Source organism: Plenodomus lingam, assembly GCF_022343315.1.
Source record: "Plenodomus lingam strain CAN1 chromosome Unknown contig_9, whole genome shotgun sequence".
NCBI lineage: Eukaryota > Fungi > Ascomycota > Dothideomycetes > Pleosporales > Leptosphaeriaceae > Plenodomus > Plenodomus lingam.
The window spans coordinates 54,119-81,612 of NW_027093973.1; the positions used below are offsets into that span (position 1 = coordinate 54,119).

At 52.4% G+C, this 27,494-nt stretch overlaps 10 protein-coding genes across 10 annotated transcripts; 5 read left to right on the forward strand and 5 right to left on the reverse strand.

Annotated features, from left to right (window-relative positions):
* Positions 1-449: 449 nt before the first annotated feature.
* IAQ61_010568 (uncharacterized protein) lies at positions 450-3,579 on the forward strand. Its single transcript, XM_066098837.1, has 7 exons — positions 450-703; positions 757-882; positions 936-1,880; positions 1,931-2,050; positions 2,099-2,597; positions 2,665-2,833; positions 2,886-3,579. The coding sequence occupies exons 1-7, from the start codon at positions 674-676 to the stop codon at positions 3,397-3,399; spliced, it is 2,403 nt and encodes an 800-aa protein (XP_065950995.1). The 5' UTR covers positions 450-673; the 3' UTR covers positions 3,400-3,579.
* Positions 3,580-4,119: 540 nt separating this feature from the next.
* On the reverse strand, positions 4,120-7,857 carry IAQ61_010569 (uncharacterized protein; the record flags this gene model as incomplete). The annotated part of the gene is made up of 1 exon (XM_003834533.2): positions 4,120-7,857. The coding sequence occupies one exon, from the start codon at positions 7,855-7,857 to the stop codon at positions 4,120-4,122; it is 3,738 nt and encodes a 1,245-aa protein (XP_003834581.2).
* A 405-nt stretch (positions 7,858-8,262) lies between these two features.
* Positions 8,263-9,791, reverse strand: IAQ61_010570 (uncharacterized protein; the record flags this gene model as incomplete). Its single annotated transcript, XM_066098838.1, has 2 exons — positions 8,263-8,627; positions 9,320-9,791. 2 exons carry the CDS (start codon positions 9,789-9,791, stop codon positions 8,263-8,265), a joined length of 837 nt encoding a protein of 278 aa, XP_065950996.1.
* A 348-nt stretch (positions 9,792-10,139) lies between these two features.
* IAQ61_010571 (uncharacterized protein) lies at positions 10,140-10,532 on the forward strand (the record flags this gene model as incomplete). The annotated part of the gene is made up of 1 exon (XM_066098839.1): positions 10,140-10,532. One exon carries the CDS (start codon positions 10,140-10,142, stop codon positions 10,530-10,532), a length of 393 nt encoding a protein of 130 aa, XP_065950997.1.
* Positions 10,533-10,716: 184 nt separating this feature from the next.
* IAQ61_010572 (uncharacterized protein) lies at positions 10,717-15,860 on the forward strand. The gene is made up of 4 exons (XM_003834535.2): positions 10,717-14,373; positions 14,428-14,677; positions 14,736-15,133; positions 15,190-15,860. The coding sequence occupies exons 1-4, from the start codon at positions 10,776-10,778 to the stop codon at positions 15,261-15,263; spliced, it is 4,320 nt and encodes a 1,439-aa protein (XP_003834583.2). The 5' UTR covers positions 10,717-10,775; the 3' UTR covers positions 15,264-15,860.
* IAQ61_010573 (uncharacterized protein) lies at positions 15,861-17,875 on the reverse strand. The gene is made up of 5 exons (XM_003834536.2): positions 17,468-17,875; positions 17,252-17,409; positions 17,038-17,165; positions 16,329-16,969; positions 15,861-16,198 (listed from the first exon to the last, which is right to left on the reverse strand). The coding sequence occupies exons 1-5, from the start codon at positions 17,480-17,482 to the stop codon at positions 15,995-15,997; spliced, it is 1,146 nt and encodes a 381-aa protein (XP_003834584.2). The 5' UTR covers positions 17,483-17,875; the 3' UTR covers positions 15,861-15,994.
* A 103-nt stretch (positions 17,876-17,978) lies between these two features.
* IAQ61_010574 (uncharacterized protein) lies at positions 17,979-20,322 on the forward strand (the record flags this gene model as incomplete). Its single annotated transcript, XM_003834537.1, has 4 exons — positions 17,979-18,175; positions 18,232-19,339; positions 19,389-19,610; positions 19,675-20,322. The coding sequence occupies 4 exons, from the start codon at positions 17,979-17,981 to the stop codon at positions 20,320-20,322; spliced, it is 2,175 nt and encodes a 724-aa protein (XP_003834585.1).
* A 784-nt stretch (positions 20,323-21,106) lies between these two features.
* Positions 21,107-23,080, forward strand: IAQ61_010575 (uncharacterized protein; the record flags this gene model as incomplete). The annotated part of the gene is made up of 1 exon (XM_003834538.1): positions 21,107-23,080. One exon carries the CDS (start codon positions 21,107-21,109, stop codon positions 23,078-23,080), a length of 1,974 nt encoding a protein of 657 aa, XP_003834586.1.
* Positions 23,081-23,607: 527 nt separating this feature from the next.
* IAQ61_010576 (uncharacterized protein) lies at positions 23,608-25,011 on the reverse strand (the record flags this gene model as incomplete). Its single annotated transcript, XM_003834539.2, has 1 exon — positions 23,608-25,011. The coding sequence occupies one exon, from the start codon at positions 25,009-25,011 to the stop codon at positions 23,608-23,610; it is 1,404 nt and encodes a 467-aa protein (XP_003834587.1).
* Positions 25,012-25,163: 152 nt separating this feature from the next.
* On the reverse strand, positions 25,164-27,268 carry IAQ61_010577 (uncharacterized protein; the record flags this gene model as incomplete). Its single annotated transcript, XM_003834540.2, has 6 exons — positions 25,164-25,185; positions 25,337-25,388; positions 25,554-26,415; positions 26,473-26,987; positions 27,041-27,203; positions 27,251-27,268. The coding sequence occupies 6 exons, from the start codon at positions 27,266-27,268 to the stop codon at positions 25,164-25,166; spliced, it is 1,632 nt and encodes a 543-aa protein (XP_003834588.2).
* Positions 27,269-27,494: the final 226 nt, after the last annotated feature.

Consider the following 27,494-nt stretch of genomic DNA (forward strand, 5'->3'; position numbering starts at 1 on the left):
CGGCTAACACCCGTTCAAGATACCTACCGAACAAGATACAACTCGATTAATAAAACAGTTGCAGCCATCAAGCTGGAACAGAACACAATCCCGGCACGCAAAGTCACCGTGTCTGTGAAAACGGATTGTGCCTCACCGGAATATTGCTCTTACCCAATCATCTGCCTTGCATACCAGCCACCACACGGCTTTTGTGTACATTGTTATTGCCAAGAACACTATTCTGGTGGGCAATTCCACAGCATGCAGTTGACTCTAGGAAATAGCTTGCGAAGACACTGCGAAAATGGGGGATAAACCAATTGCGCAGAGCTGATAAATCACCCCTTCGTAATCTGACCATGTTGTGGCTGCTTATGATGCTTCTCAACATAATTTGGCGGGCGATGTAGCAAGGCAAATATCATGAGATTGTGCCTGTGATTTCACCGTGCATACGCACAGGTAATGCCTTGTTGGGGGCCAGTTGCGGATTCTTTACATATGTGGAAACGTGGAACTGCCTGCCTTGAGAAAAGGTCTTCATCAGTTACTAGAGTGTAGGCTATCATACTATATGACATTTACTACAAGAAAATCTGGCTGATCCGTTTCTTTTCGTGCTTCGAAACCTGGCTACGATTGTGACTTTGCATCTCGAGGATAAGGTTAAGGAAACGAGATACTCCTCATCATGACCTTACCAGTTGATCACTCAGTAACTGTAATTGAAGAACGCCTATTAGTAACAAGCTTAAGTTAGCTAACAATCTCTAGACGTTGCTCGAGAAGCTAAATGCTTTGGAGCAGCAGGTTCAGGAACTTGAGAAGAAAACCAAGTCGGTACAAGAGCCTCCGCTCACACCAACCAAAACAGTTGGAATTCAAGAAGGAAAGCCTGAGGTAAGAATAGGAGCCCAACCGGTTTGTTCTTAAATCAAGACTGAATTCGACAGCAGCATGATCAGGAAAGTGGAGGGAAAAAGGCGAGCAATGCAAGTGAAGAGACCGGCCCCAACTCTCGGGTGCAAATTATCAAGAAAACGATCAATCGAGAAACGGGGGAACAAAATGAAGTTGAAGAAACAAGAGCTTCTGGTACAGAATCAGAAGACACTAGCAAACGAGCTTTCATCTTGCGGAAAATGATACCTGAGAGGTTCAGTGACCATGACCCCAAATCTGAGATCGATATCGTCAACCCTCATCTATGGGATCTACTGAAGAAACATCTGGGTGACTATCCATATCATATGTTCCGGGGTGGACCACTGACAATCCCGTCACCATTCGAAGCTATCGTTTTTGCATGGGATACTCTTGAGAAGGTTGTGGTCGAACCAACAGACGACTCATTCGAGAAACAGGCTCGAGAAGACCTGGGTCTCCTTCTAGGCATCATCTCTGGTGGGTCTTCGGGTGATCCAAAATTGGACAGATATTTCAAAGGGCGAAAGGTAAACACCGAGGAACGCACTGTCCAGTATGACAATCTGTGGACTATATTTCCTCCAGGATGTTTGGTTTATGGGAAGCCTTTCCAAAACCAAGACCAACTGTTCGTTGTGAGAGACAACTTGAGAACTTGGCCGTTTTATGAGGACACGAACATCTGGAAACTGGATGCCTGGACGTTTGACTGGACGGGAGACAAATTCGAACGCACTTGTTTGACACTGTCGATCGAACAATACGAAGGGCAGGAAAAGATCATAACTCTGCCTTTCTACCCTTTTGAGTTTCATCCGGAGTACAGCACGGGAAGGATACAAAATGAATTATTGGAACGTGGAAAGAAGTTGAGAAAGCTGTCCGAGGCAGATCAGGGCGCTCGGATGTTTGATTACAATGGCGACTGTATCTTTGGACAAAAGGGCTTCAGCGGGCTACAAAACGATGACGTAATTCGAACTCATCCGTTGAATACTGAGCCCGACTAACTTGTGTTCAGGAAAACTCAGACACGCAGTCACAGAATTCGTTTTTCGAGTCGTTGGGTTTGTTAAGGCGCAGAGGTCATCGTGCACCACCCTCTGAGCTCACAAGGGTCGTACATGCGAAATCAACACATGTAGGGATATACAAATGTGCATGAGAATTCTGCTAAATTTCGAAACAGGTAAACAGTAGGATCATGGTCGATCCACTTTCATACTTCCAATACGGACCCCCAGTTGCTCGAAATGGTACACTTGAACCCAGCCACGACGATTGGAACTGCACATGCGCAGACTGTAAGAACAACGATGGATTAGCCAAGAAATACAGGACGGAATTTGACAGTATGAGCCATTCAGAAGACTGGGACGACGAGATGTACATGCTTTGTCCACCTCGTACCCTGGGCTACATTCTCGCCCATAAGCAATGGGCTCAACTACAGATCTCGTCTATTCAAGATATTCCTCCAGATGACCCAGATAACGCGTGGAACTCTCGACTCCAGCTCGCCGACGACGAGACCAAACAACTCCTCTTCAATCTAGTACGCAGTCACAATTCCTTCTCTTCGGATGATTCTCAGCGGAATGTGAATAAAAAGTATGAGGCCTACAAAAAACTTGAAGTGAATGACATTGTACCCGGCAAGGGCAAAGGCTTGGTGATTCTTCTCTATGGTATGAGATAACTCCTTTCCCAACCAAGTCATGTTCTTCACTGGTCTTATCTTACTTACGTCACTAGGACCACCAGGGGTTGGGAAAACATCTACGGCCGAGACAATCGCCGTCGCCACTCGCAAGCCTCTCTTCTCCATTAGCGTTGCTGATGTTGGAACCAAGGCACGCCATGTTGAGGCCAATCTGTCCAAGATATTTTCTCTAGCCACCAAATGGCAGGCAATCCTTCTCATGTAAGGGGTGGCGCTGCAGAAATATCGGTAGACGTTGCTGACAAGAATCCAGTGATGAGGCAGACGTATTCCTCGAAAGTCGAAAGACAGGTGCAGGCACCTCCACAGACAAAAACGCTCTTGTTTCCGTCTTCCTCCGTGTCCTCGAGTACTATCAGGGCATCATGTTCCTCACCACAAACCAGATCGCCCAATTTGATGTGGCAATCCCTTCCCGCATTCATCTGTCAGTTCAATATGAAACACTGAAGAAACCGCAGATGGAGAAGATTTTCAAAGGCTTCCTTGAACCACTAAACGAACAGGGTCTTGTCAAAGATTACGAGAAAATTCTTGAATGGCTCAAGGAAGATGTCTATCCCATTGGATTTGATGGCCGGCAAATTCGCAATATTGTCACAACCGCCTTGGTGCTATCTCGCGCTGACGCACAGTATGGCAAAGCAAAAGCAAAGTTGACGAAATCGCATTTGAAACTTGTTGTGAATAATTCGCGTGCTTTCAAGAACGAGTTCATAAAGCAGTACGATCGCTATCTCAGGTCTCAGGACGATATGATTAGCTAATAGTCGAGTGGACTTGAGTCATCTTTATAGAATGAATTGGAAATACATGGGTTCAGATTGTGCCTACCGGTGTGATTGAGAGGAGGACTTCCAGAGAGAAGGCCAGGTTGTCTCCATAATCTCTGATGAAAGAAGAATCAATCTAGAGTCGTTGCAAAACGCTTTGTCAGCCACTCTGCGTGCAAAATGTCATAAGTCGCAATGTTCGCGTTAGACATGGAAACAGTATCAGTTACTGTGCACACAGTAGCTTCTTCCTTCGGTGATAATTGTCCCTCGACGCCCGCGCCGGAAATGCAAACATAGCAGACCTCAGCCTGTGCAATTTCCAATTTCATTGGCAAAGTGTCGGTGACCGCACGGCCGGGGATCCGATGCACACTGTAGTTACCCCAAGTATAGAGCCTAGATAGAAGAGGTACCGTATTTATCTTATTCTTGTAGCATCCACCCTTAGGCTTAGCCTCTTATATAACGTAGCCCTATGTTAGTAGTACTAGTTAGAGCCACAGTGTATACGTGTCAATAGGTTATTTTCATGCATTATGATAGTGCCTCGTAGTAGTAGTATAAGGGTATTAAAATATATATAAGCTAAATTAGACGTTGGTGGGTATATGTAAAGCATACGCAGAAGAATCCTATCGCTGGAAAAGATACGAGAATCATGACCCTAGGATCGCGACACTTGCACATGAAGTATACTTCAAAGAGCGCATATCAAGTGCTCATCGAGCCCACCGGATCCACGTAATATCTTGATCCAATGCTTTTACGAAGTTTGTTCCGTCTTTTCTCTGCTCTCCGCTCTTTGAAATTCTCCTTTACACCGCTTAGGCCAATGTATTGGACTTCATATTTCCTGATACCTGGTAGACTGCGACCTTGGCGCCATGAGGCCCGTCGCCCAGGTGCTTCATAGGACACATTTGAGCGGAGGCTGTTACTAGACCGACGCTTTGAGATGCCACCACCTTCATGAGTGCCGAAATGCTTTGTTGGAGCCTTGCCAAGCGCCTTGGGCGACGAAGGATGGTTCGAGCTTTGAGGTGATTTGTAAAAATGGGGCGGCAGTGTGATATGATGACGACGCTTGTTGGTTCCATGGCGTTCAACACCCAGAGAATTACCAATTAAGAAGCCGCCAGGTCCGCGAAGGCCACTGGTGAGCTTCCTCCCAAAAGTCGACGCCCGTCTTGGGGGTGCAGGTGGTTCATCGTCTTCGACATCGCTGGTATCTCCGCCAGTGGGAAGAGTATGATCCTCATCGCTATCATCATCACTGTCTTCGAAGCCATCCCAGAAACCACGTGGTCGCCAGAAGGGATGGAGGGTGCCGTTATCATCATCTATATTAGGAACACGAGGAATCCGACGAGACTGTGCGTGGGTGCCGCTGACTGCATGACGACGTCGATTGATAGATGCACGGGCCAAAAGAGGCGTAATGAGATGGTCAGAGTAACGACGCGCACGCTGAACAAGTCTGGAGCGGCGTTGAGGGTGAGAGTCGGAGCGTTTGGGTGGACCAGGGACAAGCTCACGTTCGAGCTCTTCAGCGGGTGTGGGGGGTATGAACATGATCACGGGAGGCTCCGGCGGGGGTCGTGGATTCAGAAGAGGAGTGTCTACAGCGTCTGCCTGCGACGCATCTTGGTTCATCGGCGGCGTAGAGGGTTCGATGGTAAGGGTCGGTTGCAGGGGTTGCTCAAGCATCTCCTCGTGTCCCTCGCGGGCATCAACAAATGGCGGCGTAGGACTCGCTTGTAGGTCACGAGGATCTTCGGTAGACAGATGCGCATCGGCTGCAAGTAGGGGCTGATCCAGTGGTAACGAGTTGCTTCGAGGAACTTGTTGTACAACTAAGAGCGAGTGGTTATTATGAGGATAAATGCTGACTGCAGTAGCCTCGCTGACTTCGAGTGTATCAGACATCTGCGAGAAGGGTGTGCCTTGTGCGTAGAGATGGCGTGCGTCGGCATGTTCCTCGCTATGCACCGTAGACAAGTCGAAGCTGACCCGGCCATTGTCTACAGAGCGTCGGCGCCATTCGTGGCTTCGTCGGGACATCTCCTCTGTTGAGACGCGATCCAGGTTAGGGCGCATCGGGAAGTCTGGCGACACAGACGACCGGTCTTGGCTATGCATGCTCCATCGGCGTTCGCCAGAGCGGCCTCTCAGAGAACGAGAGCCTCGGCGCATAGGTGGTGAGAGATCCTGGAGCGGCGAGAAGTCATGCAAATGTTCAGGGGATACAGGGAAATGGCCTGTGATGGGAATGAGCGTGGACTCCTCCGTGACTTCGTGGTCGGCAACAAGTCGTCGAACTCTGTCCCCCAGGCCAGAGGGCACACCACGCCTTTCCTCCACGTGCGCGGCAGTATCCATGACCGCGTCCGGCGCGGTCGATCTGTTGGTTTTCCGGATGGGAAGGTCTGGCAGAGTTCTGTTGGTTACGACTGCAATTTTGCTCTCAGAGGTTGGCCGTCGGCTCCGGTCCTGCTTTCGTGATGCGGGTGTCGAAAGATGCGGTCTGGGTGACAGGGTAGGTGTGACAGGCCGCTTCGGTTGGGATAGTTCGATTGGTATGGGTTCCTCTATCGGTGGGGTGGGTGGAGGCGGAGATAGCTGTGAGAAGTTCCTAGGACCTGGGTGCACTGATACCCTTCGAGCAGACTCAGGCGCAGAAGTATTGCGCCTGTGGCTGCTTGTGTTAGAAGACTGTGGGCGGCCGATTGTGTTCGATCTGCTGAGTATGTCTGCAGCAGGTTGCAAGACTCGACGAACAGACTCCTGGTGTGCAAGTGTGTGTCGCGAGCTGTCAATGGTCCTGGTGCTTCGCATTGACAAGGCTGGAGACATGTTGCGTTCTGGGCCCAATGGACGCTCAGAGGCCATGGGACCTGAGTCGGTGCTGATCCTCTTTTGTTGATCGGCAACGCTGAGCCGCTTGTGAACTAGACGATGCAGTGGAACCTCGTTGAGAATCAGAGAATTGCGATTGGAATGCGTGTCCGAGCCGAATTCTGCAGGCGAAGTCAAATCCCTCCTGTATGCCATGTTCTTGCCAGAATGGCGCAACGTCTGATGGCGTCGCGGTGGTGTGACAATGACCATGGCTTCGACCATAGTCGAGGTTGTCGACGAGGTTGACATGCGTTTGCTGCTAGCGTCGCGAGGTGACTGTCCTGCCGTGTCTTTGCTCTCAATTGGCCAACCAATCGATTGCGCAAAGTTCTCCATGGAAGGAGTAACAGGACTATTGTTGCCGACCTCGATGCGTTCGCGTAGAGCAGACGTCCGCCGTGTCCGCGTGCTTGAGGTGGGTGAGGCAGTCTCGACTACAACAACGGCGGGCCGGGCGGTCTTGCGTGGGGAGTAGGGTGCATCCTCTTGTAACGATGATGCCGAATCTCCGCGCCGCCGAGATGATCTGGGTGCTTTTACTGGCGATGAAGTCACGGGATCCTCCTGTTGTGGTTTCGGGACAGGCTCCTTTTGTAGCGATGGTTTTGGACCCTTTATCAGAGACGAATTCACCCCAGGCTCTCTCGTGGGCGTGGATCCGGAGTCCTTTTGTGGCGATGGCTTGTACTCCTTTACTGATGACGGTTCGTATGCCTTGATTGGCGACGGTTTGTACTCCTTTTGTGGCGATGATTTGGAGTTGCGTTTTCTGCGGATTGTCACGTTCCGCATTAGGTCTGTGTTCCATTCTCGATCTGGAATCTGCTCTTGTACAGGAGACTCGTTGTTCTCTTCAGCGCCAGCCGTGGTATCCGCATCCAGCGCTGGCTCAAAATACGGCTCTTTCCTGTTGGTGGGAGTGACTTGATCCTCCTCAAGCTCAAAAGCCAGTCCCAGCCCTCGATGTTCCTGTACAGTGCTCAGACGGTCACCCCCCACGGGCGTTTCCGATCCGCTATCTGGGTTGGAGGAGAGGTCTTCGCGCGCGGTGCGGAACGACTCGGCCCGTGACGAGGGATAGGTCAGCATGGGCGGACGTTCAGCGGCGGGCTGTGATGGCTGAGACGAGGCATTCGTGCGTGGCGGGCTGGGATCGGGCGTCGGCGGACTGCGGGCGTTCACTGGAGTACCTGTCTTCGTCATGAGTGCGTTCACTACGCTGTCAGCGTGCGGCGACTGCTCTGACGTTTGGGCAGAATTTCCGCCGTCTTGCGAAAGGGTGGGAGGTGTCGGGGGCAGGCCACTCTCCGCTCGACCCAGGACGCCTGGCGATACTAGTGGAGTGGGTTGCCGGCTGGGGACAGACTCGAAGTCATTGTCTGTGGTGTTGGTGGTGTAGGAGAGATCGCGCTTGAGTGGTGCGGCGGTGCGTGAGTAGGGACGGGCGTCTTGGTGGTGACGCGGAAGATGCTTGGAAGAATGGCGGAGGGATGGCGAGGCTCGGAATGATTCCTCCAGCAGCGTGTATGGGCCCGGGGCGGATGTTGCCATTTCGACACGCCGGGTGCCTAATCAAGACGTTCTCCCGTTCTGGAATCGGGTGTGGGTGTGGGTGTGGGTGTGGGTGTGGATTGGTGTATGTTCGTGTGCGTGTGCGTGTGTGCGCTGCCAGGGTTAATGTGCGGCGGCAGGTGCGTTGTTCCTCGGGGCTACGAGGAAGCCATGCTGGTGGCGCGCGACGATGCTGTACTGGTCTGCATGCGATACTAAAAATGGCAGACGGGTGTAGGGTATCGTCGAGGCTTGAGGTCGTCACTGCGAAGTTACGGTTGGAAGGCGGTGGTGTGGTCGGTGTTGTACTGAGTGTACTCCTATGCAACGTTCCGGCCAACGCAGGTTGCCTTGGACCCACTGTGCCAAGCTCGTCGTTCCCGTCGCAGTTGACTTGCCAGGTTTCTAGGAGGTGAGAGTAGTCGATGCGATTCTCAACGCCGAGGACGACGTTGTTGGGCGTCTTGAGTCGTCGTTGTCGTAGTCGTTGTCGTTGTCGTTGTCGTTGTCGTCAAGGAGCACGAGGGGCTGGGCCGAGCTGGGCGGTTGGGCAGGGCAGAGGAGTCGCTTGTGTCCCTGTAGTAGGTAGTATAGGTGGTAGGTAGGTAGGTAGGCAGGTAGGTAGGCAGGTAGAAAGTCGAGCAGGGCTAGGCGCAGAAATGGCGGCGTCGAGAGGGCTTGGGCTTGGGAAAACCCATCTAGCTCTCCGCATTCCCCAACACTCCTATCCGGGGTGCTGCGACTTGGATGCCGGCAGACCAGATATCGCCCTGGCCGTTGGATAGTAAGCGTGTTGAGGCGGTTAATACCGTGGTACCTAATATGTCTTGGTCTGACTGAGTGAATGGGACAAATGTGCTCTTTGGAGTGAGTGCCTATTGCTGTGCACACAGTACCGGTAGATTAGATCCACGAACCGAGATGACGGAGTGGCTGCCCCCTTTGCACCATAGGATTGGAAAGGTAGACACCTGGCTGTACTAGCTATCTCGGCTAGTTTGAGGATCACGTTACTTGTCTTGTGCCATCAAAACAGCCAGGATGTAGCAGTGGCAAATCACATGATACTCAAACTACCCGAGCGCATGAGTAGGTAGCTTGGCAGCCACACGTCTTCTTACGATACAAGCAAGACTCACTGGAATCCGCCGTCTTCTCATCTGCCCACGCTCTGCACTGTTGCACCTTGTTGTACATTCAGCCTTTGGTACAGCGCTCGGAGGCGATTCCGCAGGCGTGCAATGCTGGCGGGGTGGCTGCACCTTCCCGTCTGATGTGCAGCTCCGGCAGGCACGATCTGAGATGCGACCAAATGGGACTAGCTCGAGGACTCTAGGCATATGGTATAGATGCTGTGTATGCAGTGTGGGCGACCACAAGATTATAGATGTGCATGCAGCACATTGGCTCTCATGCAAATAGTGCCGTCGACCAGCTAGGTACGGTATACTGCCGCGTCTACCCCCCCTCTCTCTCTCTAGGTACTGCATGGTTTGTCTTTCTGTTTTCATTTGTGCCACAGAAGCAAGTGCAGTTGTCTCTGAACTCGCGTAGGACTGCGAAGAGTGTACATGCAGTGCATGGTGTACCAAGGTGGTGTGTGCAAGATGGGGGGTTGCTGCCCCTTCTCCCATGGAACCATCCATCATCATCCTCACAATCTGATAGTCGTCCCCACCATCCTCGCTCATCATGATTTGATACCTACTCGGTTCCACAACATCATGTCTTCGTTGTGTGCGGGCAAGAGACAAAGGGCCTAAATCGGTACCTTTGCTGGTCAGCGCTAAGCTGAGGGCCTGCTGCGGCGCTTTAGGTTTGGGGGGCTTGGGTAGATACCGTACACCAAGTCGGTACGGGTACGGTCGAGTTGAAGACAAGCATTGGGTGGTGGGTGGGTAGAGTAGGTTAGGTACCCAACCAACGAGAACCATGTACACGGGCTAGTCTGGGGAAGATAGATTGCATTGCTCATCGATTGTCGAGTCAATCCAGCAAGACTGTACCGGTATATGCTGCTGACAGTACGGCAGTCAGGTAGGTAGGTACATGCCATGATGTCTAGTAACCCCCGTAGGCCTTGGTGTTGTGTTGGGACGTCCGTGTGTGCTTGGGGTGGGCGGAGGATGGGATTTGCGTTGGGCTTCGGCTGGACTGACAACGGTGCCAGGTCGGTGTGGGTGGATGCGAACACGAGAGACATGCAACAAGTAGGTACTCGTAGATAGGTACTCTTAGGTAGGTAGGTTAGGGTTGCCGTGAAGCTTCGAGAGCAAACGACCATGTCTTTTTCCCCTGTCGTCTTCGGCTGTCATCTGCCGCCTGCTGTCTGTTTCCCTTTTCCCACGCGTGTGGCCCATTGTGAGTTGGCAATTCATCATCCACCGCCGCAAAGACGACGGGGGGCACAACCCACCTCCCAACGGCGGTTGACCTCAGCTGCGCCAGGCCCAACGTACGACCGTTCGTGTACATGTAATGAAACAAGGCCGAAGCGCCGAAGCTCGCAAGCCCACACGCCTTTGCTGCCAATACCTTTGCCACTACCCTCCTCAATCGACCTTGATGCTGATGTGGTGGATGGACCAAGTCGTAGTACCGGTAGTAGAGTAGGACCTCAGAAGGAACTGGATGCTGTGAACACCCAGATCGCTTCCGCTGCACCCACCTCCTAGCCACTGAAACAAACTAGCCCAAACCACTCCCCGCCCCCTTCTCCGTCTCCCCCAAGGGCTTGTCAGGCAGCCAGCCAGGCCAGACAGGCAGGGCAGGCATAGGCACGCGAGCATTCCTCCCCTCGAGCCCGCCCAGCAACGAAGGCGGCCCAAAGACGAACAACACACAAACATCTCCCCACCCCCTCCACCTCCCCCATTGCCTCCCTCTCCCCCCCTCTGTGGTCTGCCGGCAGCACCACCATGGTCGACGCCCAGGAAAACACGAGTAAACTCTTCTCCAAGACAAGCCGCTGGCGGACCAAGATCTTCGATAAGACGGGCGACGAAGCTACACCGTCCAAGCCAGCCAAAACCCAAGATCCAGACGACCTCGATGCCTTCCTCAAACCCTCGACCGACCGCGCCCAGCAACAGAGAGAGGCCATCGCCGCCTTTACGAGCCGGCCGCGCATAGATGTTGCGAGGGCGCAGCGATGGCCGGGCGCCCAGGAGATACTGGCGGGGGCTGCGGCCGTGGCGAAGAGCCCAGGCCCAGGTGGCATGAAGACGGGCACGCGCAAAAAAGGCCTGACAGTGGGCTTCGTGCGCACTGTGCCGGAGATCATAGGCCACGGTGGCGACGAGTGCGAGGACCCATCCATCATCGTCTCGCGGCAGAAAGCGAAACTACTACAGCAGCAACAGCAGCAGCAGCAGCAGCAGCAACAGCAGCAGCGACAACAACAGGGCAATGCAGCGGCCGAAGATAGCAGCCTACTACCACCGCCGCCAAAACCTCAAGACGACGCCAATGTCGGCGTGCAGACCAACGGCATGGGCCGCACGCCCTCGCAGACAGAGCAGCGCAACAGCCTCACCCGCACCCTCACCAACCCGACCGAGATGTCAGCTCCCCTCGGCCAGAAGATGCAAATGGGCCATATCAACTCGCACGCGCAGCCTCCTCCCCCGCCCCCGCAACGCATGGGCCCAATGGGTTTAGGCGAGCGCCCTCGAGGCCTTGCACGAGCGCCCACTGGCTTCGACCTGCAAACCCTCGACACGGCCAATGATGAGGCCCGCCGACCCAGCATTGATTCGTCGTATTCACACGACTCCGATCCTCTGTCGCCCGTCGCCCAGCGCATGGCGCCTGTTCTGCCCTCGACAACGGAGGAAGAGGAGCATGACAACGACAAGAACGACGGCGACGACGACGATGATGAGAACTTACGGCCGAAGCCCCTATCGCGCACACAAACGGGCTTCCCAGGGCTCGCCGACAGTGCGGCCCCTGTGCCTACTATGCCAGACCTGCCAGACGTGCCGGTGCGGTTGCCTGAGATGAGCGTTGTGGAACAGGAGGGCGTGTCCCCACTTGACGGCCATGACGCCTTGGCCGACCGCTTTCTGCAGAGCGAGCCCGCCGAGGACAACTCTTTCGCGGCGAGGGTCAAGCAGAGGATGAGATCAGAGGAAGGGCGAGCTTTGCAAGAGGCAGCACAGCGAGCCGCTTCGGGCACCAAACGCGATTCCGACTCGAGCTCGTCCCTTTCCACAGACCCACCCCATACCGCAAGTCCTGCCTCGACCTATGCAACACCCAACGCCAGTCGCTCGCCACCACAAGCTGCCTACGTTGACCCTCCACGAGCCTCGCCAATGCGCTCGCTAGAAGCCGACAGCGACCCTTTTCGATCCAGGGCCCGTGGACCCTCTCCTGGACGACGGCCCATGCAACCTGCGCACGTTGTCACGGATGCAGATGCACGACCAGCGTCGTCGGCTTCATCCCAATACTCTGCTCCCTCGGTCCCTTCACAAGGGCAAGCTTCACCTGCCGTGCACAATGATCTTCCGTCCACAGCCAACGCCGCCGCGCCCCCACAGCGCATCCCATCCAACAATAGAGACAAGCCCCCCTTTGCGGCCTTTGCTCAAGGACACGCTCCCAACATGTCCAGCCGATCTGAGCAACGGCCATCGTACTTTCCACCCATCCAAACTCAGCAACAGCCACAATCGCAGTATCAAGCACTACCACCACCCCATTCACAGCCACAACCGCCACAACCGCAGCCACAACCGCAGCCACAGCCACAGCAGCTACCACATCTGGCCCATGCACAAAGCCAACATGTACCCGCAGTCACTCATGGTAGTCCCCTCGCTTCGAGGTCTAGGTCCGAAGTCAATTCGCACTCGTCAGCCCCTCTGTCGCGCTCAGACACAAAATTGCAAAACGATGCTGCCTACAGGGATTTTGCAGAGCGCGTGACGCATATGCGAGGCATCTTTAAACTGACGGCCCAGCTGGGAGGTCGTGTATATAGCCACTCTCCCTCTGAATGGATTCGCGTGGCCACCTGGTGGTTTCTTAAAGGTCGCGCAGGCATGGAAAGCTTGATCAGAAGTCAAGCACAGGGAGGCGATGCGAACCAAGAGCGCTTGACCCAGCCTCATGTTGATCTCGCCAAGGTGTGGTGGATCCTAAACGAGGTCTTGCCAGATCATCCTGCCTTGCAGAGCTATGGAGGTCGCGGATCGGAAGCCGGTGGTCAGGCGGCGAGGCAGGCTGGAGACGCGGCAAGCGCAGACGCATTCGAAATACAAACTGCAATCACTCATTACCTCAAGCTGCTTGTAGGCTCGATGAAAAAGCATAACAGCATGCCCCCAACACAAGCTCTGATACAGGGCCAAGACCAGTCTGTCTGGGTAGAGTATCCCACTTTTGCGCCCGACGCGGCGAGCGTCCTGACTACCAGGCTCCACCCTACTGTTCCGGGCCAAAAGGGTGCTGGACCACCCCATATCAGCCTCTCGCAATACATACCCCTTGCAGACACAAAGGCCGATTTCTGCTATTTCAGAATGTTTGTAAACGCCTACCTCGCCACCGATGACCCCAATACAGACCGGGTTCCCATGTCGGCCGTCATCACCATACTTCGTCCAAGGGACCAATATCAGGTCAAGCTGGCCATTTGCAGTCAGAACAATCTCATCAACCTCGTTGTGGGTCATGGGTCGGATATCACGTGGAAGGATGTCAATTGGAATAAACAATCACGCAAGATTAGCGTCCAGCTGCGCCACGGCTTCGCGCTCACTCTCGAGCTTAGCGAAGGCGACATGCGCAGCCTCTGGTCTATCGTGGATCATACCAATCGAGTGGAGATGGACCTGCGAGAACGACGAGACGAGCGATTTGCGTGTAAGCTCTACTTGCGGGAAGCCAGCTACAGAGATCCGGCCAATCCATCAGCCTTCCCTGCCGAGCGCGTTCCAGGCTGCAAGCTCCTCGTTTTCCAGAAGATTGAACGAAGCAGCGAGGGCACTGGCAAGAGGAAACTACATCGAGGATACCGCATGGTGTTGGTGACGGCGCAACAATACAAGCAAGTCAGCCTGGTGAATCACGAATTAGGCACGAAACAGGAGCCCATGAACTTTGAATATGTCACCGAATCCGACCAGGCTCCAGCGATTCGGTTCCATTTCCGCGAAGAGTCACCAGACAAACGCGCCAGGTTATGCACCTACCATCTAGTTTTCCATGAAGGCAAGGACCGCAATCATCTGTTTGGTACATTCACATCCATGAACGTAAACGAGGGCGAAATGGCCTTTGCTCAGGTACCGCTCAAAGGGTTTTCCATCGAGAGCGCGGATCAGGCCGAGGGTTTCAGCCAAAAGGGCAGCCGTGTACTCGAAAAGATGCAATGGCAAGAGGCAAAGGTTCTGAATGTAGATCCGGAAGCTGCTGGACTGGAGTCTGCTCCCACCGTCAAGAGCGAGAGCTTGAGGATTGTCTGTAGACACACTGCAGGTATCATTTCGGACCGTATGAATTTGGGTAAGAGGAAGATCATATGGTTGGGTCCATGCTTCAAGCGCTGATGATTCATAGGTTCGGGCGAGCTACTCGTGCGCCTTCCAAACGATGGAGCTGCCGAATTGACGCTTTTGCGTGAACCACAACAAGATGTCACGGTGGCTATTGATGGCAGCAGAACGGATCGTGACGTGCCCGACGCGCTGGCCGAGCTGATCAAGACGCTCAACACAGCATCGACGATACGGCGGCTGAAATTCAACTCTTTTCAAGACTTGCACACATTCCAGCTTGCTGTGACTGGCTTTGCTGTCAAATTTGACGGGTACGCACCCTTTTCACTGCGAGGAGCTTGTCCACGATCTAAACTAATGTAACGTTAGCCTTGCGCTCACTTTCTCCATCTCGCGCCGCCGCATGGTTGTACCCATCTACAAGCAATGGACAGCCAACAACATTCGCATCCAAGTTGTACAACAGGACAACATCGTTCAACTCCTAGCCTTTTTTGAAGACTTTTCCCACGCTGATGCCATGAACTTTCAATTGCGTACCATGGACACGTTTGAAAAGTGCGACAAAGGAGGCAAATTTGGTCTAAAGCTTGTTGACGCCAAATTCGCCCTTCCTGTCGAGGAGAGACGAGGTGAAGGCAAAATGCAAAAGGAAGAAGGGCGTTTGACTGGCTGGTCAGGTGTTAAACGACGCTTTGTCTGCCTGGACGAGATTGAGTATCCAGGTGAACACGACGACATCCTGATCCAATTCGACTCGGCAGAGAGTGAGTCTTTCCAGTGTTCAAAAATCCTTGCATGAAAAACTAATGAACACGTCTAGCTCGCGATCGATTTGCGGAAGCGCTTCCAGCGGCCACCATGGAGCGCAAATTTACTGTTCGACGAAAAATCTAGCTTGAACTTGAAATCCTTGCCGCAGCAGTAGTAATACTACTATACAGATGGCATTGGCTGTTCGATGACCTGCCCAGGAGGCCTGGGTTCCCAGCTACCGCGAGGCCGACGACCCCCAAAAGCGGCCTTTTCTTTCACTTTCGTAACCCAATCTCTTTTCTTCCACCACGATTCAATACCCGGTAGAATCTTTTTACTTTGTTCTCCTTTACCTCTTTTTTTCCAAACTTCCGTTTGCTTGTATATATTCTTCCTACATGGTAGTGGCATTCAAAGGGCGCGTCGGGAGTGTGACCTCATATCGAGTCAACCGTCGGTTTCTTATTCCAGCATGCGAAGGTGCTATTGGGATATGGTGCATCTTTTATCCAGGCTACTCAATTTTCTTTTGTGTTGGACATGCACACGGGTCCATAGGCACCGATCGACTATTAGAGCCATGGACGAATTATCTCTTTTTGGCTAGGAACTGTCAATGTCCTCGTGATGAATAGCAGAGATTGAGAAGATTATTCGATATGGCGTGTTAGCAATTAGGGATTGAGGTCGAGCCAGGCTAACACAAAGACGAATCAAACATACATTACACTACAGTATTGTACCTCTATACTCGCCCACGCACAGTTTCCCTCCGTCGTTTTGCGGCTGCTTTATCTGTTCTTCCTCCACTTTGCAGCACGACTAAGCATTACGAGTACGGATTCCCCAAACTTGCCCGTTTCGAGAAGCTCTCAAAGGACATCATCCACGTCATCCACGATCTGCACTTTGATGCTCCCATTACTCAAATCGCTACAAGTATGCAGTGCGTCGACCGCTTTTTCCAAAGGAAACGTGTGGCTGACTAGCGGAGTGACGTCTAGGATACCGCCGGCGAGACACTGGAGACCTGCAGGCCAGGTGTCGCGGTAGCGGTTTATAAAGCGGAGATCAATCTGGATCACAAAACGTCAAGTTCGATACAAAAATGATATTCAACCTGAGAACGGATAGCTGTGGGGGATTCAAAGGAAAACGACAAGCAACAAGGGAAAAGCAGAGGAGATTGGGGAGGAAGCCACTCACCTCACCATCGGAAAGATGCATAAAGGGCAAATTATTCATCACCTCATTGCCCACCCCAATCACCATGACCGTCCCCCCTCGCCTCACAGTATAACACGCAGTAACCACGCTACTCTCCACCCCAGTACACTCTAACACCGTCTCCGGCGCCCCATGCTCACTCCCATCCTCCCCAACACCAAACAACTCCCTAATCCGCCTCGCATTCTCCTCTGCACTCACGCTCCGATCCACCAGATATGGCAAAACCGATGGCACATAGTCCTTTGCAAACGCCAGCCTATGCGCCTCCAAATCCGTAATCACGAGTGGATGCGCACCGCTCGCCCGCGCAGCAGCAAGCGCAAGTAGCCCGATCGGTCCAGCGCCGCAGATTACTACGGGCCGACCCAGTGACAGCCTGGCAGATGCAATGCCGTGTATGACGACGGACAAGGGTTCGAGCAGCGCACCCTCTGCAAAAGAGACGTTGGGTGGCAGCTTATGGCACCACTTTGCCGGATGCGTTTTATAGCGCTGGATGGTGCCGTGTGTGGGATAGACGCCGGAGAATTGTACGGCGGAGCAGAGATTGTAGCGCCCGGATTGGCAGAGGAAGCATTGTGTGCAGGGGACGCCGGGTTCGAGGGCTATGCGGTCGCCTGGATCGGTGAGTACGTGGGGATGGATGGGAAGTGGAGGAGTGGGGAATTGTAATCGAAGAACGGACCTGGAACGAGGGTAGTGACGCCCTCGCCACATGCGAGGACTACACCTGCGGCTTCGTGGCCGAGGATACAGTCCCCTTTTATCACGTGCGGTCCTATCCGGCCGGTTTTCCAGAAGTGAATATCGGAACTGTGTGTAGATATTCCCTGTTAGCGCGCGTGGTTCATCGTACAAGGGATACCAGTAGGCTGTATGGGAGGAGAGCGGGGACGTACCCGCACACACCAGTTGCCTTGATGTGAAGGAGGACCTCGCCTTTGGCGGGCGCATACACGGGCGCATCGACTTGCTTCAGGTTGTGGTCTGCTGTGACCTGTAGGGAAGGATTGGGCAGTGGTGTTTTGAGCGTTGGTCTTGTGTCGCCATCTTCAGTCTGGCATGATCATTAGTAAGATTTTCAGGGTTAAGATGGATGGATGGATGCAGCGAACCGTGGCTAGGGACATGTTTACTGTTGTGGTCCAATTGGGCGGATGGAAGTGGACGGAAGAGAATGCAGTGGACAGGAGGACGAGAACTGCAAACCTGCTCTACGCTCTACGAGTCATCGCACTTACCTACAGCAGATATGATCCTATAGCGGCGCCATGACATTCGCGGGGGGCAAATGGCGGGGAAACAAAGTCTGTGGGGTCCATCTGATCGGGAACCCGATGTCGATGATAACCCTAATCGGCCTAGTTCAGGTCCGAGTGCGGATAACCAACCCATTTCCGCGGCCCCAGACTGGTTACGCTTTCCGGTATACTGTCACGCCGGATTACCCAATTTGGAAACCCATTGACTTCGCTGTCATATCCATCCTGCCATTTGTGTACCATTGAGCCTGCTTCCTCACGACGTAAGTACACTTTCTTTTATGCTTTTTCTTTCTGTATTCTAATTCTTTGAAACTTTGGTGCTTCGTCCTTTTTCGTCCACACTGGTGAGCGTAGTACAGTCATGCCTATCCTGAACGAAACGAACCAGCCCGATGGGTCTACAGACTCCGGCCAACATGCCGTGAACAGCTTGAAAAAGGAGGAAGAATTCGAAAACTCTTCGGTGAAACAGCTTTCAAAGGAAGAAGAACATGTGTTGCAGACATTCCGCCTCTTGATAGCAGATCTCTGCCAGCAGTTCAACGGTGGCCACCCAGGGTAAGCAGCATATTCGCAGAGCCATGCACGCAACAACCACTAAAATAACACGATAGAGGTGCAATTGGCATGGCAGCTATTGGCGTCGCACTCTGGAAATATGTCATGCGATACGCACCACACACACCCACCTACTTCAACCGAGACCGATTTGTGCTCTCCAATGGCCACACCTGTTTGTTTCAGTACACGTTTCTCCACCTCACAGGCTACAAGGCCATGACCCTTGACCAGCTTAAATCTTACCATTCAGACCGCGTGGACGCGCTGTGCCCCGGGCATCCTGAGATTGAGCACGAGGGCATCGAGCTGACCACTGGCCCGCTAGGACAAGGCGTTGCGAATGCAGTAGGGCTCGCCATGGCGACGAAGAACTTGCAGGCCATTTACAACAAGCCTGAGTTTGACATTGTGTCGAATCACACATGGTGTATGGCTGGTGATGCTTGTTTGCAGGAGGGTGTTGCACTCGAGGCCATTTCGTTGGCAGGTCACCTGAAGTTGAACAACCTTACGGTGATTTACGATAATAATCAAGTCACTTGCGATGGCAGTGTTGATCTCACTAATACAGAGGATGTAAATTCCAAGATGGAAGCATGTGGCTGGAACGTTGTCGACGTCGAAGACGGCTGCTTTGACATTGGGAGGCTTGTGCGTGTACTCAATGATGCACGGCATTCAACCGAAAAACCAACGTTTATCAACGTGCACACCATCATCGGTCTCGGAAGCGCGGTTGCAGGTGACGCTGCTGCTCACGGTGCGGCGCTGGGCGCTGCCGATGTGGCAAACATGAAGAAAGCCTACGGCTTCGATCCAGAGCAATATTTTGTCATTAGCGAACGAGTGCGCGACTTCTTTGCTGATTTGCCAGGAAAAGGCCAGGAACTAGTTCAGTCGTGGGAAAAGACAGTGGAAGAATACACGGCTAGATATCCAGAGGAAAGTACGGACTTCAAGCGCAGAGTTGAAGGTCGTCTACCCGATGACTGGAAAGACTTGATTCCAGTCTCGCTTCCAGAGACGCCAATTGCGTCAAGGAAATCATCTGGGTTGGTGTTTAATCCGGTTGCGGAGAGGATTAACAACTTCATGGTTGGCACTGCGGATTTGTCGCCATCAGTCAATATGATATGGAAAGGCAAGGTAGACTTTCAACATGTAAGCATCCCTTTGATACATGGCCAGATCATCAACTCACAGCTCATAGCCTAATCTAAAAACTACCTGCGGTATCAATGGGAACTATAGCGGCAGATATATCCACTACGGTGTGCGTGAGCATGCCATGGCCGCTATATCGAACGGCATAGCCGCCTATGCGCCCAACACCTTTGTCCCCGTCACATCCTCCTTCTTCATGTTCTACCTGTATGCAGCACCTGCCGTTCGCATGGGTGCATTACAGCGTCTACAAGTAATTCACGTAGCTGTAAGTGAGACATGGCATACCGGTATACCTCTCCGAACCATAACACCTGCCTGACATTTGTCAGACCCACGACTCCATTGGCACTGGCGAAGATGGCCCCACGCATCAGCCCATTGAGCTCGCCAATCTCTACCGGTCTATGCCTAACCTCTTATACATCCGCCCAGCCGACAGTGAAGAGACAGCCGGCGCATGGATAACCGCCATCGAAGCCAAAGACAAACCCACCATCATATCCACTTCGCGGCACACCCTACCCCAATACAAGCAGACAAGCCGCGCCAAAGTCGCTCAAGGCGCATACGTATTCCAAGAAGTACAAGACGCAGACGTAACGCTCATCGGTGTGGGCGCCGAGCTCAGCCACGCAGTCGATGTAGCTCACGCCCTCAACGCAAAGAATATCAAGACTCGCATCGTCAGCTTTCCCTGCCAGCGACTGTTCGACGCGCAGTCAAGGCAGTATCAGCGCGAGACACTGCAGCGACATCGCGGTATTCCTGCGATTGTGATTGAGCCATTTGCGCCTAATGGCTGGGAGAGGTATGCAGATGCTGCTGCTTGCATGAAGACTTTTGGGCATAGTCTTCCTGGTAAGGCGGCGTATAAATATTTTGGCTTTGATGCTGCTAGTTTGGTGAGGAAAGTAGAATCTTATTTGCAACAGGTACGGGATGACCCGTTGCTCAAGGGGGAATTTGTGGATCTTTGACCGCGCATGGTGGGATCCTGGTGTGCAAGATATACCTATGTGGAGGTTTGTATACCTAACTTGTTGATGAGTATGGTATAAGAAAATAGGTTCGTGGCGGTCACTCGTCTCCTACACTAAATTGACCGTACTGAACCCACGTCAAAGTTTGTTTATGATCGTTCGAAAATTGTGCCAGATTGGTCTTTATTTCCTGGGGGCTGATCATCTAATCAAGGAACGCCGTTCTTAGACTTACCAGTAGGTCATTCTGCATTCTGAATCGGGGTAAAATAAGCATACCATAGTATAGTTAAGCGGCTTTAGAACCTTATAGTTTCCACCCCCTTTTTTTTCTCCTTTTACTTTCATCTTTCGTCAAAGCATGCATCCACCAAAACGGGAAAGCGAGAATTTAAGTTTCAAAGTTTCGAATGAAACACCGACGTATTGTACTATGATCCCCGCTCCCCTCTCTCGCTTACGGTAAACTACACTTATCGATAACATTCAAAATTTACCCCGGCCAAGCCACATCGGCTCGAGAGCTGTGCTGTAACCGCGAACGCCAACTTGGGCGTGAATTGGAATATTGCACAAATCTGTCATCTTTAGACTGTCTAATCTAACCAAAGGCCGACCCCTTGAGTACTCCACTACAAAGAACACGATACAGGAAATTCACTACAAAATCAGAGTTTAGGGGTTATAAGTCCCCTGGTGGGCATTAGCCAGCACGGCACTGGAGAACAAAAAATACATAACAAGTTCCAATTCGCGGGTCCTGGCACACTAAAAAGCAAAAATGGCATCTCATGATGACCACAATACTATTTTCCTCACAGAACAAGAGACGGAACGAATATGTAAAACGGTCAAAGAAAGGGCAAAACAGTGTTCAGATCAAAGCGGAAATGCACGCAGTCCCAGAGACAAGACCGCTGCCATTCAGCAAGCAACTGGTGCCTCACTCATGGCTGACATGGGAGGTGCTCCGGATCCTGACATGGCGCAGACTCGAGGCCGAGGGGGTGACAGTATACCAGTCCTTGTTGTCGGACAACCGTATTCACCATGCAGACTCTCCTTAGGTGACCTACAGCCAATGAAGCTCGCTGAACTTCGCATGGACACTCACCATCGAGGGCGGCAGCTCCGCATCAAAAGAGTGAGCCCCGTTGTCGATCTTGCGGCTAGATCTTGGGCTATGGTCCAAGACGAAGACGGCGAAGACACGGAGCGGCTGGAAGTGTGTCTGCATAAATTGCGCCATGGAGAAGATATACTCGAATCTAGCAAGCGCTTCGTCATCAAAGACCCTTATTTTACTTTGACTGATCAGGGAGAACCAACACTGAGAATCGACCATCTGTCAGATCTGGTCATTTGCCACGAAGACACACAATCTGACCTCAAAGAAGCCACGGCCGCGGAAAAGGCAGCCGTTGCTTGTAAAAACAGGGGAAATACAGCACTCAAGCAACAAGATCTTCCTCTAGCTCACAAAGAGTACACCAATGGACTCAGCATTGCAAGGCAAGACCTCGTATCAGAAAAGAATCCAGATCTTGCAAGGGACATATCTCGCAACCGCGCCTACATCAACCTCCTATTAGAATCGTACGACGAAGCCATCACAGACGCACAGGCCTCGCTTACTGGACGAGAGGACCAACGATCAAAAGAACTCGACGGCAAAGCGCAGTATCGCGCTGGCTGTGCAGCATATAATCTAGGCAACTACGAGCAAGCCAAGCGGTTCTTCGAGGCACAACAAAATCTCTCTCCCGACGACAAAGACGCAAAAAAGGAACTGAAACGAATTGAAAAGCGGATGCTCGAGGCGGAAACCGGCTCCTACGACCTCATCAAGATCCGAAGCACTCTTTCCCCAAAGCACCCACGTGTAGACGCCGCCACTTTCACCATAAACACTGAAATCAAAGACAGCCCTGGACGCGGCCGCGGTCTTTTCGCCACTCGCGACTTGCGCGCCGGAGAAATCATCATGGGCGAGAAGCCGCTATGCGTGGTGTGGGGTCACGAAAGCGAGGCCTTCACCGCCATGACCTACGACCTGCGCGACGACAAGATCCGCTTCTCCCCCGTCGGTCTCACAAAAGCCATTGTGCAAAAATTGCACAGCAATCCCTCGCTGATCAAACCCGTCATGCAACTCTACTCCGACTGGCAAGACGATGGCGAAACAGCACCCGAGCAGACTGCCCAAGGCCCCATCGTCGACGTCTTCCGTGTCCACGACATCATGTCCCGCAATGCGTTCCACCCTGGTAACCAATTTGGGCACGATACGGCGCGGACCCCTAGCACAGGTCTCTGGGTGCATGCCGCATATGTGAACCACTCGTGCGTGGCCAACGCCAAAAAGGAGTATTTCGGAGACTTGATGCTGCTGCGCGCCACGGCACCCATCAAGCAAGGCGAGGAGATCTTCCACTGCTACCAGGACGCGCTGAACTATGAGGCGCGGCAGGCAGCGCTGTTGACAACATGGGGGTTTGACTGTGGGTGTGGGCTTTGTGTGGCGGAGAGGGCGGATGGGAAAGAGCTGAGGGATAAGCGCATGCAGCTTGCGGGGGAGGCCGACGCGTTTGTAGAGAAGACAGCTTGGGCTGGGGCAAAGAGATTGGCTATTAGAAAGGCGCAGCGGCTGGCACAGGCAATTGAGGAGACCTATGATGCGGAGAGGTATAGGGGTTTGCCGAAGAGACATGGGGAGAAGATTCATGCATGGGTTTCAAAGGCAAGTCCACGATGAGGGGGGACTGACTGGAACATATTGACTTGTGGGAAGTGATTGATTACATCAAAATATTCAAACGTATATTGAAAGCAGAGTCATATATTGTGGTATCTTCTACCTTTAGTATTCTATTTAATCCCAGCGCTACACCCGCACACTGCTAACTATGTGACAACCCCAACACCCTCAAATATGGCAAATACGCTCTTTACCACATGCATATGTACACACATCCTAGCAAGGACTAAGAAGAAGTCGCATTCTCAAATGAGATATCAACCCAAATTAATCTGGATTGGGAATTAAATCTGGATTGTGGCGCTGGGATATGGCGCTGCAGATTGATTTTCTGCATAGATGTGTGCATGTGTATGTGAAGAAGGGGTTATGATATTATGTATTGCTAATTAGATAATATGTTTGATTCCAATCCCTGTCCTCAAGTATCATGAAATCTTCTCACTTGCCAGCATAAGAATTACTCAACTCCCCATCTCTTCAAATCCCATCCACATATCCAGCTTAGCCACCCAAAAGGGCCCTCATACCGCGTACTTCCTCAACGCCGGCTCCGTAATCCTCCGCTCCTGACTGGCCGCCAACAACACCGCGGCCACAGGAATCAGCCCCAACGTAGCCAGCACATCGTCCAGGTCCAACCCAGGCGCCACCAGCCTCCCACAAACCTCCTTGACATTGATTCTCTCCAACTTGCCCACGCCCCCATACATCAATGCATCCACAACCAACGCCCACGTCAGCGGATGAAACAGCACGCCCGCATGATCGTAGAAGCCCGAACCCGGCTGCCCTGCACATACGCTCTGGACCTCGTTGTTCGAGACGCCGACGCCGCGCACGTCGGAGAGGAAGGCGCTTGCGTTGGGGCCAGATTGGGGCTGTACGATTTCGTCAAACAAGGCACTGTAGAAAGTTGTGGTGGGGACATAGGCGGAGCTGCCGTCGTTGCTGCGCATGGCGGCGATGAATTTGGAGGTTGCTTCTTGCTGGATGACGGAGGCCGGGCAGAGCGGGTTGAGTGCTAGTTTGGTGTTTGGACTGAGGCAGAGGGCGTTGGCGAGAACTGTCCCTTTGAAGTCTGGGCTGATGGCTAGGAAACTGCGGATGATTATGCGGGTGCTGGGCCAGAATTTCAGAACCCATTGCGTGTCAAGGCTGCCTTGGGACCAGGCGATGATGCTGATTTTCTTCTGCTGGGATATGGACGAGAGATAGTGAATGGCGTAGGCAATGTATTCGCTATTTGTTTGGGCGTCGCCCAACATAGCGTTGGGGATATTGAGCCAGACAGGGTCGGCGTAGTCTTTTCCGGTCAGCAGTTTACGGAGATTAGGGCCAAAGTTGGAGCCGCCGTAGGCTCCTGTGCCGGGGACGAAGAGAACTGGATTCTTCTTCCCGTATGTGAAGCCTGGAGGAATGAAAAGCGCTTGACGGAGAGCGGCCTCGGAAAGCGTGTAGGGAGCATCTATACTGGCTTTTTTCGGGTAAATGGTCATGGCGGGGGGTAAATTGTTATTGATCACGCTGTTTTCACCCGCAGGAAGAGCACCGGTGAGAGCAGCGCTGAATGTGTTGTCGAGAATGAGACCATTGGCAACTTGAGTTGCAACAGCCCCAAAAAAGTCTGTTCGAGCTTCTGACGCCCAGATTGCAGATTCCTCCGCGAGGGCATTTGGTATGTCTGTGGGTCGGGCAATGGGTTTGATATCTCCCAGAGCGGAGAGCAGGGCAGAAGGGTTACCTGCCGCGACTGCAGAGTTTACATCGCTGAGGAGTCCATTCAAGCCGTTGAAAAGTCCACTAATGAGTTGACGCTCTTGTATCGGTGTGACGTCTTGCGGAAGTGGAACTGGGACTGGGGCAGGAGCAGCCAGCGATAGAGACAGCAGACTCAGCAAAGTCAGCGAATTAATTTTGGAGTGCATCTTGGGAGCGAATCGTGAGTTATAAGCGTAGTCGGAATAAACAATGTCGAACAATGCGGAGACAATATAGCTTTTCAACTCAATGGTGTCGAATTCCCGCATGCACAACCTCAGGCGGCCAGGCTCCTTTTATAATCTCGGTCGACTGATTTTCAACCGCCGAGCAAGCAAATCCTGGGAATCTAAGCGTTAGCAGCGATCGAATTCGATGGCGCTGCAGATCAAAAACACTAACGCGTAGATGGTTCCTAACGATTAATCCCAAAAAGAGCTAGATAAACCAAACATTAAATATGCGGACGTGGCGCATCGGTTCCAAACCTACCAACATAACAAGAAACCTAGTCTTCGGTTCCCGTAAAATCTAGGATGCAGTCCTAATTTGCATAAAGTTTCATGTTTTGGTCCATGAGAGTAGCTTGGACTAGTCGTAGCATTCATCATATTCATCCATTACGTGCTGCTTGATCCGCTGCTTCCCACTTACCACACTGAAGTAGCATAGATGATAGCATAGGCCTGCTACACCGTATAAACCTTACCATATTTCTCCTTCTGACTCGTAGCAGGCTTCCACTCAAAGTGATGTTTCCCCTCCATCGGCTGCTTGACCTGCCGATCTGCATCACCCTTCTTGTCAAACATGTGACTGCCGAAATAATCCAACTCAGCTTCGTAAAACGCCGTGGGTAAATCGGTGCCCGTGGAGATTTTGAAGTACTCGAGTGTTGCGGCCATGGCTGGCGCGACTTGATCCGTCTCGACTGCTTTGGCGACGACGCGGCGGAGGGCTGGGAAGCAATTTTGTACATTTTCTACGACTCTAGATGAGAAGTGGAGGTTCAGGTCTTCAGATGTAGGGTTAGATTGTAAAATCGGAGCAAGAATCTCATCAGAGATGTAGTCGGCTTGAATGATGCAGCCTGCGCGCCAGATTTGCCAAACTTGGGAGTAGTCAATGTTCCATGCATGAGCGCGGTCGGCTTTGGCGATGATGTCGAAGCCCTGAATGTAGCTGGCGAGACAGGTGGCATAGGTTGCTTTTCGAAGGTCTTCAATGAAGCCCTTTTGATTTGGAATATCGAGCTTGGCCGGGGGGAATCCACCAGCATACATCTTATTGGCCTTTTCTCGGTCGCCACGGTAGGCTGATGCGAGACGTAGCGCGTGGGCTGTGTTGAGCGTGAATGCTGGGACGTGTAGCTCGATGGCTTCCGTGTTGGACCATATGCCAGTCCCTTCCTCGCCAGTGATATCCTGAACTACCTTGTCTAGTACCTCAGAGATGACAAGAGGATGATTCCTGTCACATTTCGCTACCGAAGTAGTGTCTTGCTGGCTTGTATCCGAATCTTCATGTTTGTGCGAGAGGTCGGCGCCAATAGATATGAGAAATGTACTCCTCTGAAAATTGGTTTTAGCGAGTGTCGCATGTAAATGAGCCAACTGAACAAGACTTACGAGTTCACCTTGCGAGTCCCAGTCCTTGAATACATTCCCAATCTGCTCATAGCCCATGCCCATGTTGCGCATCATGCCCCACGCCTCACAGATGGCACTCATCATGCCGTGCTCAATACCATTGTGTACCATCTTTACATAGTGCCCTGCCCCACCTTTACCTATAATACCAACACAAGGGTTTCCATTCTTGTCTTTTGCTGCCACATGTTTCAACAGTGGCAAAACATGTTCGAGTGCAGATCGGTCGCCGCCTGGACACATGGAGGGACCAGCTCTAGCGGCCTGATAGCCTCCACTGACACCACAGCCAATGTAGTGGATGCCTGTGCTCCTAGCCTTTTCTTGTCGTCGCTCGGTGTTGGCAAAGTGTTCGTTGCCACAGTCCAGGATAATGTCGTTGCGGGAGAGATGAGGCATCAGTCCATCGAGAACCTTGTCACCAACATTGCCATGGGGTAGAGAAAAGACAAGCAGGCGCGGTGAAGACAGTGATTTGCAGAGTGAGTCGTAATCTTGTTGATGTATCAATGCCCGATACTATATTTTGGATGGAATCTGACCGTACCACTGTATTTTTGTAGTCTACCCCTGTATCCAGCCTCTTCGCCCTTTGCAATGACTTGATCCATGGCCTGGTCCGAGGGATCTGAAAGTGAGACATGGACGCCATCTTCTGCAAAGAGCAGTGCCATGCCACCACCCATGCTTCCACAGCCAATCATAGCAATCTTGGTTAATCAGACTTTGTAAGACATGGAGAGGTGGGTGATCGTACTGTACTGAATGTTGCCATGGTGCTAGCGTGTGGTCACAGATTCTAAGTCACGGCGGGAACGGGAAGAGACGAGCAAAGAAGAGGCGAGGATAGCAATGTACAAGAATGCACAACAAGAGAGGGGAGCCAGGGAGCCGTCGATTTGGAAGAAGAGTTTGTTCACGTAGTTCGACATGTCTATGAGGAAATTTACCATGTGCGATGATGGACGGATGATGGACGAAAGGGTGACGTCGATGGGGGG